Raw genomic sequence first — 17,035 nt, 5'->3', positions numbered from 1 at the left:
ATAATGGAGCACAACTCTTTTTTTCTTATTCACAGCGGGGAGAGGAAGCACTGCAGTCCCCTTCCAGCTTGTTTTCCCAATTGGTACGGGTCTGAACACGCAGACCCAGACCAATTAAACATTTTTTGTAATGACAGTGACACTGTAAAATTGTCATAATAGTACATTAGTTGATATTCACACTTCAGTCCTGACCAGCATATTCAAAGAAGTTTCTCATCATAGACAGCTACATGAGAGGAGACAGGTTACAAGAAAATTGAGTTTACACAGCAAACAGGAGAATGTATACAAGCAAAAGTAAGCAACTTTTTTTGCTAAAAGAAAGAAAAAACAGTAGTTAACACTGAGAATTAAACTGCTTTTGGAGCCCTATTCCTTCAATTTATTAAAGGGGAACCCTTTAGCACCACGGACGCAGAGGAGGAAAGTAGGTCTTTTACCTTCCTCCTCGGCACTGGTCCTGCGCTGTTAGTTGGGGTAAACTCCGCTCCGGAGCACTGCCTCGTCATCCAGCACGCCTACTCCAGTGATCATTAGAAGAGGCGGGAAGGAAGACATGGCACACAGTGCTCCTGGTGATGCCCTAGAGCGGAGTTTACCCCGACTAACAGCACAGGAATGGTGCCGAGGAGGAAGGTAACACACATACCTTCCTCCTCAGCATCTCCGGCGCTAAAGGGGGCTATCAGCAGGTTAGATTAATCTAGATTAATTAACCTGCTAATAATTCCCCTTTAAGCAGATGCAGATCAGCTCACATTAACAATTATAAACGCAGGACAGAGTAACCCTAGTAAATACGTAACGATGCTTTAGTTCTGTATGTCTACATACAACATGACTCACTATGGACACATCGTATCCCGACATGGCTCAAGATGTCCTGCCAAGATAGCCATCTGTTCAAATAAGAAAAATGACATGTCCCGCAGAATCTTTTTTTTAATGAATGAGGCCAGTCATGAGGATACGACAAAATGCACAACTGCACCGCAGGCTGTGACGCACATTTATGGAAAGGTCTGCAAAACCTACTTTATCTAAAGAGATTAACATTTAGTGGAGAAGTCCTGGAACACACAGACCAGGAATTTAAAAGGGCTAAGGGGGAGATTTATCAAACATGGTGTAAAGTGAAACTGGCTCAGTTGCCCCTAGCAACCAGATTCCACCTTTCATTTTTTGAAGAGTCTGTGAGGAATGAAAGGTGGAATCTGGCTGCTAGGGGCAACTGAGCCATTCCGGCTTTTGGCTTTTCAGGAGCTTAGAAAACCAGAAAATAAAAGCATTTCTCTACATCCTGGAAGCACAGCTGTATTTATGAAAGGAATCATGTGTCTTCTTGTCCTAACATCCATGTGTCTTCTGACCTGAAGAGACAGCATCCTAACCATAGGACCTACCAGTAGATACCCACTCTGAAATCCATCCTTATGCTCTGCTTAAAGAGAACCTGTCACCCCCCCTGCCGGGGCAGAGCCCAGCCAACCCTCCCGATGCAGACCCATATACTTACCGAGGTCCCGATCTCTGAGCCCGTCCTGCTGCCGAGAAAACCCCGTCCGAAGCCGCGCACACTCACCAGACAGGAGTCCAACATCCATAGAGAATGACTGGAGTAGTCATTCTCTATGGGGGTCGGACTCATCTCTGGCGGCTGGACGGGCTCCGGGACTTTGTGCAAGCTGTTAAGTATATGGGTTTGCACCGGGGGGGGGGGTCATCCGGGCTCTACCCCAGCACGGCATGATGGTGGTCTCTAAGCTCCAGAGAAACAAAAAAAGAGAAGGCACACCTTTGAAATCTAGTTTATTAATAGTGCTGGATTCCTTTAAGTACCCACAAAGGCTAGGGATTCAGGGTCTATATAGATTGTAAAAAAAAACAATCACTTAACCCTTTTGGCACCAGGATGAGCCACACAAATAAGACATTGTGGTTCAGCAGGACTAACCATAACATTATAGGAGAGAATGAATGAATAGTAATTGTGGTGACAGACACAAAACATGCAAACCGCAATACAGAAATTATCTGGGACAAAGAGGAAGCAAAGGATCAAAAGAAATCTTCCCACAATAAAAAAAAAAAAAAAAAAAGTGTATAGCAAAACTTAATGTGTTTATTGCCAAAGCTGCCATTCTTTTCTTTTGACAATATACCCGTCGCCGGGCAGACAATCCGTCTCCTGAACTGCTTACTTTTGTATTTATTGGAATTAAAACAGATTTCCAGTCACCCACACTGCAGATCTGCATTCTTTACTTTTACCTTAAAGAATGACTAATTACTTTTATGAAGAGTATACAAGTATCCTTACTGTACACAGCACCAGCCCTCCCATATAGTGCAGCTCCACATCCCTATGCCAACACGGCCATAGACTTTTAGACTTTCATCGACTGTAACCACTGCTTTGCAGGGGAGTCGGTTGTCAGTTCCGTGTTTATAGGCCCCCCTGGAACAACCACAACAGATGTCAGTGGTAAGGGGGTGACAATATAACGCTAGGTTCACACTGCGTTTTTGCAATCCGTTTAACGTATACGTTTTATGGGGGGAAAATGGGTGCAATTCTGTCATCATCCGTTTGGATCACAACTTTTCTGTACATAAAAAAAAAATGCATCCGGTTTGATTTTTTTTTTTTTTTATAATGGAAGTCAATGGAAAACGGGTCCAAATGGATGACAATTGCATCTGTTTTTTCCATAAAACGCATACGTAAAACGGATTGCAAAAACGCAGTGTGAACACAGCCTAACAAGTTTTCAGCACCATTCTTAAAGTGTCACTGTCGTGATTTTTTTTTTTGCAGAAATCAATAGTCCAGGCGATTTTAAGAAACTTTGTAATTGGGTTTATTATCCGAAAAATGCATTTTTATCATGAAAAAGCATTTTGAAGCTCTCCCCCCTGTCCTCATTGTTCTCCTATGGAGAGAGCTAAAGAAAAGACCAAAACAGGACAACAAAGAGTTAATCTACAAATCCCTCACGGGATATCTCCTGTGACAGTCACCAGTGACCTGTCTGAGCTCGGATTACAGCTGTCACCCAGCTCCGTGCCTGTAATCCTCTGTTATCTGCTTTCTGCTGCCGGCTAACTCCCTCCTTCCTCCTCCCCCCTCCCCTCTCCCTAGAACAGACAGGGGACGTCTCCTGCAACAAGTCACAATTTTCTGATTTTTCAGAGTGGATGAAAAAGAGGAAGGAGGGGGGACCTGGGAAAAGGCTTTTTACATGCAGATAATGGCAGATTTGCCTAATAAACCCAATTACAATTACAAAGTTTCTTAAAATCGCCTGGACTATTGATTTCTGCAAAAAAAAAAAAATACGACAGTGACTCTTTAAGCTTATATTGAGAACATTTCATATCTTACTATATAAAGGAGTTCTTGGTGGTCTCTCCTCTTAAACATGCATGTTAGTGGTGGAAAAATCCTGGACAACCCCACTTTGTGGTGGTGGAGCTGGGCTACTGCAGAGCAACTACCAATGAAGTGAATAGGAGCTGCTCTGCAGTAACCAAGCATAGTCGCCGCAAGCCATACACAAGGATTCTGGCTCCTGTACAAGGTTTATATCTGCAGCAGTCAGCCGCTATATTCACTGATCAGCTAGAGTATCAGTTGCCAGAACCCAGCTGATCAACTATTAGTTGCCTATCCTGTAAATAGGCTATCAATTTTCGGCTAGGTGGGTAAAAACAATTACATCCACTAACCTCCCCAGCTACAGCACTACTGCCCGCATCTCGCTGCTCTGGTTCTCAGTCTCCAGCCGCTTCCTGGTCTGAGAGGGGACTTGAGAAGGGACGTGGGCTGTCCCTTTTTTTTCTGCGGAATGGCTGAGTGGGCCTCTGATGTCAAGTCTTAAATCCTGTCTCCGACCAAGATGCAGCTGGATGCGTGAGACAGAGCTGGAGCCGGGGAGGTAAGTGTATATATTCCGCTGACCCGATTGGTGGCGAATTCCACACAGCAGACAGGAGTTGGGTATCCATGGCTTTAAATAAAAAATGGAAAAGAATTGCCCACCACCCCCATTCTGATCATGTATATTTCGGTCATGGCATGTTCATAGCTATGGATAACTGGAACTTCCTGACGCTGAGTGGAATTCAACGCTGATCAATTCAGCGGATGACACAACCACCAGCACAGGCTATTGTCAACATGCAGGTCGGAACCTAGGCAGAAAGTCTGTATGTCTGTATAAAACCTTTAGAGTTTGGATCAGAAAAGCACAATATGTAGAAATCTTCAGCATGTGGCTGTGTCCATAGGGTGCTTTCACACAGGACAAGTTTGCTGAGGATTTTCTGCAGAAAATGTTATATATATATTTATATGAAAATCCACAGTGAATGGTGCAGATCTGTCACTGTGGATAAAACTGCAGATATGTAAAATGTAGAAAACTGTGGATCCATAGCAAAGGCAGACTTATTGTGGATTTTAACTTTCCCCTTAAAGTCAAAATAAAATCTGAAACTAACAAACTTTACAGATAGGCCTGATCTATGCATCGACAGACATTCATGTCATTAGGGTTATGGATGTGTTAACAACGGCTTTAAAAATGTAATTTTTTGGTCCTAGGAGCTGTAAACCCTGAATTCCAGCTGTGACAGATCCATCAGAGGACAGAAACCAGCAGCACCCCACTGATGTGTAATGAAATCTTTCAGGTTGTGTGGTTTTGATGGGAAGAATGGCACTGCATTCTGTGCTAGTCTACCATCAAATATGACAATCGGTGACAAAGGCTCCAAAGCAGATGTAAACATAAGCTAACACTATAGGAGTAGGATAAAGCCATGATTTGTTAGTGATCTAAGGCTATGCTCACAATTTGAACACACAATTGTTTTCAATTAAAAAAAAAAATCCTTTATTTTTGACAGAAAAACAATAGTACTGCACAAAGTATTTTTTTTCCATGTCAAAAAGATGGAAAATGGGGTCATTGGTGTTTGTTGGATCCAGTACTGCATCATAGTAAAACATAACATAGATGTTAATAGAGCAGCAATATATATTTGTGCTTCATCAGACATGCCAAACACCATAAGCCAATAGACAGTATGTGCGGACATAGTGGGCAATGCCTCATTACTAATCACTATATACTCTCTGGTCCGTTCCAAGCTGGTAAGATAATGATAGGCGGACACAAGCAATGTGGTACAAAGAGTATTTACAGTCATGCAGAGATACAAGCACTGTAAGTAATGTTTTAGTGTAAACAGATGAACAATGCGCCCGCCTGGCTTGGTGGGGATCATTTCTTTGGGAACTGAATTTCTTTTTATCAGATTCATCTCTGAATGTTGGGAGGATTGCAAATTACTGTGTTTCCATGTAGATCCCTTTCCTGCCAGAAACAATAGATAAAATTATACAGAATAACACACCCTGATTTACTTACATATCATTCCAAGACAGACAAGCTGATGATGTTTCCTTGCTATTTTATACCAGAAATCTTTTTCAGTCACTGAACAGTTTATACTCAATGTAAAATAAAGGTAAAAATATGGCCGGATTTTAAATATAACACCAGGCTGGTGTTTATCTGTTCATTGTTTTTAGATTCACTGAAACTTACAGTTGTATTTAGCTTTTATTTTACTGTGTGAACATACCTCAGGGTGAGGGCACAAGGTGCAGGTATTTTTTTCACAACAGATCTGCAACTAAATCTGCAGTAGAATGTGCAAGTATATTTTCATTACAGAATATCAGCTCCATGCAATAAAGAGGTGCACCATTTCTGCAACAGAAAGACACCCCTAAATTCTTTCCCCATGTATGGATAGCCCCCACCCACATGTACTGTAACCTGCTGGGGATCTGTGTTATGGAATATGCCACATGTGCCCTAATTGTAAGACCCCACCCCACCCCTTCACAACCTTTCCCTTCTTTCCAGTCATTGCCACTGAGCATGTAAAACATCTGCTAGTTCCCTGTACAACCTCAGTTGTGTTTCTACATGGTGATATTGTATATATAGTCTTTTAGAGCTTCTTCTAGAGTAAATATACAACTGTTTCTAAGGCTGAATTCCCACGTTCCGTGATGCTGACGGATCACGGACGTGGAATGCATGTACCGGAGTCCCCCCGCGCCCGGACAGCATCTGTAATTAGATGCTGGGAGCGGGGGAGACTGTATTCATAAGCGCCGCGCTGTAATGATGCAGCCACGCGGTGCTGTTACTACAGCGCGGCGCTTATGAATACAGTCTCCCCCCGCTCCCAGCATCTAATTACAGATGCTGTCCGGGCGCGGGGGGGCTCCAGTACATGCATTCCACGTCGGATCACGGAACGTGGGAATGCAGCCTTAGTGTGGAGAATTCTTGTCTTCAAGTTGAAACTAATATTTCTGCTACAAGCCCATGACAACTCCTCCCATTATATGCATTCCAGAAAAGAAACTTATTTATTACCGTGGAACAATATCAGAACTTGTTTAAATGAATACATGTCCCACTCCAATGTCTTTCCCTTTGTCACATGGCATGATCACTGCATGTACATGGGATTGTCTTATGACTCAATCTATTCCTATAGGACTAAGCTGCTCCTACAGGACTAAGCTTCTCTATAAACATCTGCGTGCACTAAAATGTTCTGATCACCCAATAGTTAATGAAAGTGTTACATCGCGCAGACATGTCAAAAGTTCTTATTGGTTAAGGTCTAAGTGCAAACACCTTCCCCAGTCTCTACACATGGCAGGGAGAAGCGCAGGAGAAGCTGGGTGCTTCTCTCCGTCTGATTGCAGAATACTGAGCATCATGCCGCAAAGTGAAGCGCTCAGCTGCACACTTTCCTTTTTTTCTTTTCCCTTCCACCTGGATCCACTTCTGCCTTTAGTTAGGGCCCTATTCCACCGGACGATTATCGTTCAGATTATCGTTAAATCGTTCGAATCTAAACGATAATCGTTCGGTTGAAATGCAGTTAACGATTAACGACCGAACGAGAAATCGTTGATCGCTTTATAAGACCTGGACCTATTTTTATCGTTCGCAAATCGTTCGCATTGAATAAGACATCGTTCGGTCGCTCGCAATAGATACAAACGCAATAGCGAATAAATAGCGAAGAAGAAACTATCGCAATTACGATCATAAGTAACGATTATCGTTCCATGGAAATGAGTGAACGTTTTCAGGTCTTTCGCAATAGCGGTCGTTTGAGATCGTTAATCGTTAACGATTATGCAAACGATAATCGTCCGGTGGAATAGGGCCCTTAGTGTTCTGCTGCATCATAGCTGCAAAATGTGAACTTAGGGTATGTTCACACTGAGCAAATGTGGCGGAATTACGTTGTGTCAATTCATTGAGTGGAGGCGCGCGAGCCCACCCTACATGAAACAGTGTCACACTGAGGCAGGCGGCATGCCGCCACATTTGCTCAGTGTGAACATACCCTTAGGATGGAAACAGACCTTAGTGCACAATCCCTTTTAGGCTATCAGCTAGACTGGCTGATATGGTTGGGGCCAGTGATACCAGAAAGACATGGAAAAGTATTCATTATCCATTTATAAGGCTTGGCAGCAAGGATAGATATCAGTGGGTTTTCGTTACAGAGACTGTCAGTAGGTGTGTGCTGACAGCTGAACAGAATGGTGTACCACTTACAGTGTTCTGTGCAGCCGATTCAGAGGTATCCTCAGGGCCTTCACTCATGTATGGCTTGATAATAATGTGTATATCTAATGTATGTTTGTCCCTCTCCTGAGTAACACAAAGTGCTGGATGTAAGGCTGCGTTCACACGGAGTAAAACTGGCGGAATTCCATGGTGGAATGCTCCACCGTGGAATCCCGCCAGCATCATACTGGCAGTCTATGGGAGGCTCGCACACCTCCTCTCTCTGCTCTGAAGAATTGACATGTCCATTCTTCCACGTGGAGAGAGGAGGCGCGTGAGCCTCCCATAGACTGCCAGTATGACACTGAGGCTGGTGGAATTCTCCAGTTTTACTCTGTGTGAACTGGCCCTAAGAACAAATCTCTCATCATTTTCTATGCAACAAACAATTGAGAAAAAAAATTAAGTTAGAGAAACATGAGGAGCAAAAACTAAAAACTAAAAATACATTAGGAATTTTAGCAACTAAAGAGCCAATGTAAAGTACCCCTTTAACAGATTGAAGTATACCCAGATTTTTGGCTTTTAATCCAAGTATGATCAAATATTGCTTGTGAGGTTGGATAAAAGCTTAATAACCTGAACATTATCAGATCACTACCCAGCAGCATTTTATCACAGAACAATAGTTATGTGTATATCTAATCTGGAACACACTGACGCCACGTGTGGACTCCACAGACCAAGGTTACAAAAAAGAAATCTAGAAGAATTTCTTTTCGTGCCAAATAAAAACCTAGCTGGCTTTCTACAGATACTGTAATGGGAGTGTACATTATTCAGCCAAAAGGGGGTCTGGGCCAATTTATAGTCATTAAGAATACCAGATTGTATTCATTCACTTACAGCTCCTGAATGCCACAATTTCTAATCCATTTGCTTTTATGGATTGTAATCTGAAAATCATGGGCAGCAAATAACCTGTTATAGGAAGGTGCAACCCGTTGTTTATAATGGAAAGTAAAAATGACAGAAAAAAAAAGCAGTAAAATGCCAAATGGATGTTAAATAGCCTAAAATATTGTTCCTTATGGGTCCAGCATGCTATTTTCTCAGTTTGCATGTACAATTCGATATAAAGCCAAATTATTATACTGATTGTAAGGAAGAGAGCTGGACCTGCTGTACATGCTAGAGGTTTATCCAGCGACAACTTTAGATTAAAAAAAAAAAATACCAGAAAATATTGTTGCCAAGTAAAGAAAGACGAAAGATGATTCCTCATGGTGATGTATCTAAGAACTGTCGACAGACCATTCCCATTCTCATGCCCCTCTGACAAAGAACTACAAAACAAAAGTGTCAATATATTCCTACATTGCTCAGAGTAGTGGTGACTGTCCTTATTAGCATCCAGCATTAAAATCCACTGAAAACTGAAAGCATTTGTGCGTAAAAATTGGGAAAGGGGAGGGGGCCCTAAAAACGGTATTGTGTTCAAATTAAAAATTTTATTTAGTTGCTGCCCTTGAGAACAACATAAAAAATAGCCTATTCCTACCTTTCCGTGCTCCCTTGATGTCCTCCTGCATCATCTTCAGGTCCCTGGCTGACCCATCCCGCCTCCACTTCCGAGACAGACTCATCTGGTAGTGCCACCCACTCAGCCAATAACTGACTGAGCTGGGGAAAGTGCTGCGCCCAGTAATTGGCTAAGCAGGCTGTCACTGCCAGACGAGTCAGTCTTGGTAATGGAGGTGAGATCACTCAGGCAGGACGTAAGAGGATACTGGGGGGATCACAGAAAATTAAGAAAAAGCTTAGTTATGTCTCCCCAAGAGCAACAACATATTAAAACTTTAATTTGAGCGGAGTGCCCCTTTAAAAGGATTGTGTAATCAAGAAATACCTATTGTTTAAATCAAGTTTTTATGCTAGACATATTTAAGAGTTTTTTTATTTTGACCACTAGGCTTAAAACTCAGCTGAGCTCAGCTTCCTATTCTGTATAGGTTATTTCCCAGCATCATCCTTCTTATCAACACAGACAGGATACAGACAGGTGATATAGTATAAGGATAACAGAGGTAGATGCTGCTCACAACCAAACCCTATCAGTGTCAGCAAGTAGTGGATTGGGCCACACATCTAACCCTATAAACTGAAAATTTAACATCTACTTGAAAGTGAAAAACCCACTACAAAGCCCATTAACAGTAATAATAATGTAAATTTCCACAGATTCGGAGCGCAGCCCCCACTAGAGCGCCAAGGTGTTGAAACAAAGTCTAAAAGCCTCTAGACCAGAAAAAGAATTCGTAGAAAGTTATTCCTTCTCTATGATGCATCTAATAAAAATATCAGTCTATGTCAAGTCTAATTTTCTGGGACGCAAACATAACCACAAATTGCCCGATACGTCACTACTGGAAATTTCCATCTGCGCAAAAAGAAAATGACGGAAACAAGACACACAACTTTCTCTGGTCTGGTTAACCTCAGTGTTATTTTCCAGCCATGCCAACTACAGATAATCTGTTTTCCAAGGTCTGTCAACTACAAAGCAAAGTCACAAGCTGACACTGGAAATAAAGTCAGATAGCAAAACTACAATGCAACAATATATATATATATATATATATATATATATATATATATATATATATATATATACATACAGGTACTCCAGTGGATGATGAATGTACATCACCAAGTGATGATGTTCTACAATTAATACTCATCCTATCTAGTAATCACGGAGATCCCCCATAATATACATATCTACAGAAATTGGATCAACACCCATATAAAAATCAAACATCTTTATTTTAGACAATAAACATACAATAAAATAACCAAGAGGCAATTCCAAACATGAAAAAAGTTCCAGACCAAGTGATTAGGGAAACAAGAAAGAGTGTTTTTTCCTTTTTAAAGTAAGGCTATGTGCTGTAAACAGTATTCAAAGAAAAAAGTGCAAATAGTGCAAACTGATTGCTATTACAGCTGTATGTGTACCGGACCACAGTATACTAAGGCATGTCTTGCTCTACACCCAAATAGTGTTCAGTCAACTGCGTCTCATCAATACCATCTATAAACAGCACTATCTATGAGCTTCTTAGTGCATAAAGGTCCGCACTATGCTCAAATGTAAATATAATCACACATATTGCACAAGCCATATAAATAATCATTGCATCTTACCCATAAAGTCACCGGTCTGGTCAGTTCCCCAACACACGTTTCGCGATCGTAAAGCGACCTTTTTGCTTCCTCAGGGGGCGTTAGGCGAACGTGATGACCACTACACTACAGAAACTCGGCTGGCGAACGTGATGACCACTACACTACAGAAACTCGGCGTTCTAAAATAAAGATGTTTGATTTTTATACGGGTGTTGATCCAATTTCTGTAGAAAAGCAACAATATAACAGACTTTTTTTTTTTTTAACTAGAAATTTTTCCAAATAATTTTTATTACAAAGTATGTTGAGAATATGTTCCTCAAAGGAGTTACAGAAATTAGTTTTTTTGTCCCAGAAATGTCTCTAGTCTTGTCTATGAACTTTGCCCATGTTGTTCAGGACCATGGGTGGAGCTGGTTCGGGGATGGGATAAATCCTTTTCTAAATCAGAACCACCACTATGAGGGTACTTTCATCATATAATAATACACTAGTAACTTCTACTAGCCTCAGGCTAGATACACAAATGTATACATTTACAACAATCTATAATAAAAACTAAAGAAAAACAACAAACAACTTTAGATATTATAACCTGTGATGAAAAGGTAGTATCTGATCCAGTTTGACAGGGCAGGCAATGTATACAGGTTTTGTTTTACACAATTGTTGGCCGCGCATCACTATTACAAGTAACGACGAACGTCTCATGGTTTTAGGTCAGGACAAAAAAGACTATCAGCCGATGATTGTTGTCTCTATTACACGGAGGGATAATCGGCCTGATTTGGCTGACTATCGCTCTGTGTAATAGGGCCCTAAGACACAGACTGCACTAAGACAAGGACATCTGCAGATTGATTACCAGGGGTCACAAGGGTTGGATTCTAAATGAAATGATCCTGATGGACATAGGAAGGCACAGCTGTCAGCTATCCTACGTAGAGTCACCTTCACCTAAAAATGAATATATCCTCCCCAAATAAAGAATAGCCTGTTTGCAGAATAGCGAGGAGACATTATGTGGCGTTCCGCACTATTTGTCGCCTTCCTGTCACAGCTGGTGCTGTGCTCACTTCTGCTTCCCCTCCGGGGTCTTTCCAGAAGGCTGTGATCAGAAGCAGGCATGCACAACGCATTACATGTTTCTGGTGGCAGACAAATCCTCTGCCTGCAACCCTCAGGAAGAGCAGGGAGGTTAGGGATACCAGGCTTTATCCGCCACAAGCCAGTTATCAACTTCACATGAAAGAGTCTACATTGTTAGGAGTCAATGTAAATCTCTGGTATTTATTACCTCTGGGCATCCTAAGAAGCTACTACATCAGCAGTCCTGATATCACTACACCCTAAAGGATACTAGAAGACAGGCCAAGAACTCAGGCTTGTTTCAAGTCCTGGTGTGCATCTACAGCAAGAAGTCACCCTTCTGTTGTATCCCCTGATGCAGACATATGGGGAATGGGAAGTGATCTTCATGCGTCAGCACATATCACAGGCAGCAGTGCACTGTCAGGGGCCACTCTGAACGCTTAAAATCTAAGAAAGCACAAGATCTAGATAGCTTCTATGTACCCTTACTGTACACCTGGGTGCCACGGATTCCTCAACAACCCACACAATTATTTGTACAAATACAAGGCATAAAGATGTATCTGTCTCTATTGTGTGCCATAATAAGGAATTATTACAGTGTGCTACAGTGGGCCCTGGAGTGGACCTCATATACCACCATACAGATTACTGCACAGTTCTGCCTGTCACCTATAGAGAAACTGAATAAGGGAAGACCATTAAGACCATCCTTTTAGGGGTTTGTTGTCCAAGCAAAAGATACTGATTGGCATGGTGCGGACACCTGGCACCCTTATCAATCAGCTGTTCAGCGCCCGCAGTACATAGTGACCAGCAGATGCCTCCAGTCACAGTGTAGCAGTGGCAAACCTGTAGTTGCAGCTCAGCTATCATTCAAGTGAACAGCAGCTTAGCTGCAGTAACCATGTGCGGCCCTGTTCACAGAGTAGTGTGGACCCTGGACAGTTGATCGGCAGCGGGGGTGCAGCATGTTGGCACCACACCGATAAGTGACAGAGGAGCTATCCTTTGGAGAGTTCAGCAGTATGCTTTGCATGGTAAACTCCCTTAAAAGTGACTGTACCACCAGGCCCAGGCTGAAGCACTGGAGGCGGGCCGATCCACCCCCAGTGGGAGGAAACCCTAGGCCCTCTATGATAGGGTTCCATTGATTCTAATGGAGTCACTTCATGGAGGGGCTGGGGTTTCTTCCAACTGGGGGTGGATCGGCCTGCCTCCAGTGCTTCAGCCTGGGCCTGGTGGTACATTCACTTTAACTTCTCATTTTCACATAATTTAGTTAATGGATCTACCAGTATCAGCTGAGGAAACACACAGAAATGATGCAACCCCTCAGTTCCCTATCATTGCACATTCAGGCCCAGCCAAGTACAAGGATAATTCCATCAAAACCACGTCTCCAGATGTTGCTAAAAGTTATTAAAAAAATAAATAAATCTTCCCCAAAGTGGTCTAGATAAAGTGAGTCACAGCCGTGATGTCACCATGTACTGGATGCGGAAGGAATAGAGATGGAAATGCTCATAAAGAACTATCTAACACCTTAGAACACACATTTAAAGGAATTATCTAGGATGATGGGATGAGAAAAACAAGACTGCTCCTTCCAGAAGCTGCATCTCTCTGAGCCATAGCACATGGCCGAGCATAGAGACGGGTCCCCCTTAAAGTGACTGTACCACCAGGCCCAGGCAGAAGCACTGGAGGCGGGCCGACCCACCCTTAGTGGGAGGAAACCCTAGCCCCTCCATGATAGGGTTCCATTGATTCTAATGGAGTCACGTCATGGAGGGGCGGGGGTTTCTTCCAACTAAGGGTGGGTCGGCCTGCCTCCAGTGCTTCTGCCTGGGCCTGGTGGTACAGTCACTTTAAGTGAATGGAGCCAAGCTTGACAGGCGTTACACTGTTTTTGGAAGAAAGCAGCTATGTTCTTTCTAATTGTGGGATAAACCCTTTAAAATTTAGCCCCTTAAATTCTTAAAGGGGTTCCCTGACTTAATAAACAACACACAACAGCTTCAGCAGTTTCATAATGATTTTGTAGGTGACAGATTTTGTGTAAAAAGGTGCAATGTCAGACGCTTCCCTTACAGAGGTACAATTTACAGTAGTGTACAAAGCTAAAACCACACTAGCCGCCTACTTCTGTACTGTACACAGCAAGTGCTATGGTAGCCTCACATTCTGGGACCACCAATGACTGGACTGGGGGTCCCTTGTCTCCAGAGGAAGTAAAGCTGTAGCTGAGCAAGTGCGTTACTGCTGGTTATGGGACGATAGCAGAATAGAGTCTCACAGAGAGCGATTGCAGCAGCAGCGCATGCACATTACATAGCTGTCAGCCAAAAACAGCACCCCCCCCCCCTATACCCGTGCACACTCAGCTGAGCTGTGCTTTCAGCAGGTAGGGATGTAGCTGCTGTCAAACACTTCTGATGGCCGATCACTTACTGACACTATCTCCACCATTACATTGTCACACGGAACCAAGATCGTAGCCCACGGGTGGGTCCAGGCCAAGATACAAGAGCCCACCAGCATATAGGCACCTCTGACTGCCCCACCTGTTCCAGCACTATTATAAGGTAGTGCCCCAATATGGAAGGCTGTATCAGGAGGAGGACCCCCACACATTGCAGGGCACACTACCCTGGGGTATTATGGTCATATGGATGAGGACCCCCACACATTAAGGGGCACTATACCCCAGGGTACTATAGTGACAGTATGAGGACCCCCACACATTGCAGAGCACATTACCATGGGGTATTATAGTCACAGGATGAGGACCCCCCAGTCACCGGGGAAGGAGTCAGTATTTCCCAGCTGCTCCCGGGGATGTGACCCCCACACATAGATGCTGTCAAACGGCTGTCCCTCCGGTCCCCGGTGTCGGCCGCTGTCCCTCCGGTCCCCGATGTCGGCCGCTGTCCCTCCGGTCCCCGATGTCGGCCGCTGTCCCTCCGGTCCCCCGGTGTCGGCCGCTGTCCCTCCGGTCCCCCGGTGTCGGCCGCTGTCCCTCCGGTCCCCCGGTGTCACACAGTCGTGTCGGCCGCTGTCCCTCCGGTCCCCCGGTGTCACACAGTCGTGTCGGCCGCTGTCCCTCCTGTCCCCCGGTGTCACACAGTAGCCGTCCCTCCTGTCCCCCGGTGTCACACAGTCCCGGCAGCCGTCCCTCCTGTCCCCCGGTGTCACACAGTCCCGGCAGCCGTCCCTCCTGTCCCCCGGTGTCACACAGTCCCGGCAGCCGTCCCTCCTGTCCCCCGGTGTCACACAGTCCCGGCAGCCGTCCCTCCGGTCCCCAGGTGTCACACAGTCCCGGCAGCCGTCCCTCCTGTCCCCCGGTGTCACACAGTCCCGGCAGCCGTCCCTCCGGTCCCCAGGTGTCACACAGTAGCCGTCCCTCCGGTCCCCAGGTGTCACACAGTAGCCGTCCCTCCGGTCCCCGGTGTCACACAGTAGCCGTCCCTCCGGTCCCCGGTGTCACACAGTAGCCGTCCCTCCGGTCCCCCGGTGTCACACAGTAGCCGTCCCTCCGGTCCCCCGGTGTCACACAGCCCCAGCAGCCGTCCCTCCTGTCCCCCGGTGTCACACAGTCCCGGCAGCCGTCCCTCCGGTCCCCCGGTGTCACACAGTCCCGGCAGCCGTCCCTCCGGTCCCCCGTGGCACACAGTCCCGGCAGCCGTCCCTCCGGTCCCCCGTGGCACACAGTCCCGGCAGCCGTCCCTCCGGTCCCCCGGTGTCACACAGTCCCGGCAGCCGTCCCTCCGGTCCCCCGGTGTCACACAGTCCCGGCAGCCGTCCCTCCGGTCCCCCGGTGTCACACAGTCCCGGCAGCCGTCCCTCCGGTCCCCCGGTGTCACACAGTCCCGGCAGCCGTCCCTCCGGTCCCCGGTGTCACCCGCAGTGCTGCCGCCTCCCGTTACCATGGAGACGCGGCGGGCGGCAGCAGCTCCTCACCTGGAGAAGAAGTCGGCGATGCCCGTCCTCCAGGGCCGCTCCCCGTCACTCTCCTCGGGCCCCGGGCCGCCCCCCTCGGCCAGGCTCAGTCCGTCCGCCAGGTGGTCGGGGGCGCTCTGCCGCCGGCTCACTTCGTACGTATTCCGGGAGCTCAGAGTCACATCCAGGAAACGGAAACGATCAGCCTCGGCGGAGACGAAGTAACCGGCTACCGTGTGAGCGCTGAGCGGGGAGGAGTCGGAGCTGGACGAGCTGACAGCCGGGGCCGGAGCGGAGCAGCACTGCCGGTGACAGGCGCAGCCCGGGCTCACTCCGCCGTTGGGCAGCTTGCCGTCCCGGCCGCCGGGCTGGGGGAGGTAGCCCAGGTCCCCGTTGGTCAGCCTCATGCCGGTGTACGGCCCGCTCTCCTCCTCCTCCGCTTCTTCCCCCTCCTCGGTCACGTTCTCCCCGCAGCGGCCGCCGGCATCCTCCGGCCCAACCATTTGCTGCGCCCCCGCCCCGCCACCTTCAGCCGCGGCCTACAGGAGCAGCTGCTGCCGACTACGGGCCGACCCCCGAGAGCGCTGCCGGGGCCGCCGCCTGCTCCCGGTCTGCTGCTCCGTGGTGGTGGTGGGCGGCGGCTAGCGACTGCTTCACAAGTACATCCCCAGCCCGGGGGTCTGCGAGGAACGGCCCTGCTGCGCAATGGCATCACGTGACGCGTCAACGCGGAAGTCCATGGATCCCGGCTCCCGAGCATTGTGGGAGATGTAGTTTTCTAAGGTTCGAGAATGTGTCCTATATTACAGCCCGTGCCCATGTCCAGCTGTCTGCCTGGCATAGAGAGCCACAGGATGGAGCGCTGAAGTAACTCACCCTTCTTATAATATCACTTTCCCAGAAAGGCACCATTCTATGCACGGATTCCGCCAAAAGAATTGACACGTCAATTCTTTCAGCGGATAGCGGAGTCGGCCGACCCATAAAATGGTGTCTATGGAGACGGCGGAAAGGCGTGCGGCCGGGAGCGCGTACAGGCAACGGAATACCGTAGTGAATACCGTAGTCTGAACCTGCCCTAATAGAAAAAAAGACAAGGATTGTGGATTGTGGCTGTGATAGGGAACATTGTAAGGGTCCATTTACACAGAGAGATTATCTGACAGATTATCTGCCAAAAATTTGAAGCC

General features: G+C 46.2%; 1 protein-coding gene across 3 annotated transcripts in view; it reads right to left on the bottom strand.

Moving 5' to 3' along the window:
• TBC1D12 (TBC1 domain family member 12) overlaps positions 1 to 16,575 on the bottom strand; it is a 60,535-nt gene extending 43,960 nt beyond the window's left edge. For all 3 annotated transcript variants that reach the window (XM_069980379.1, XM_069980381.1, XM_069980380.1), the window contains exon 1: positions 15,867 to 16,575. In XM_069980379.1, coding sequence (XP_069836480.1) covers positions 15,867 to 16,348 — 482 coding nt within the window. In that variant the 5' untranslated portion in view covers positions 16,349 to 16,575. The remainder of the gene's footprint in view (positions 1 to 15,866) is intronic.
• Positions 16,576 to 17,035: the final 460 nt, after the last annotated feature.

This window comes from Dendropsophus ebraccatus, chromosome 8 (genome assembly GCF_027789765.1).
Source record: "Dendropsophus ebraccatus isolate aDenEbr1 chromosome 8, aDenEbr1.pat, whole genome shotgun sequence".
NCBI classification, from domain to species: Eukaryota; Metazoa; Chordata; class Amphibia; order Anura; family Hylidae; genus Dendropsophus; species Dendropsophus ebraccatus.
This window is presented reverse-complemented; position numbering and strand designations above follow the sequence as displayed.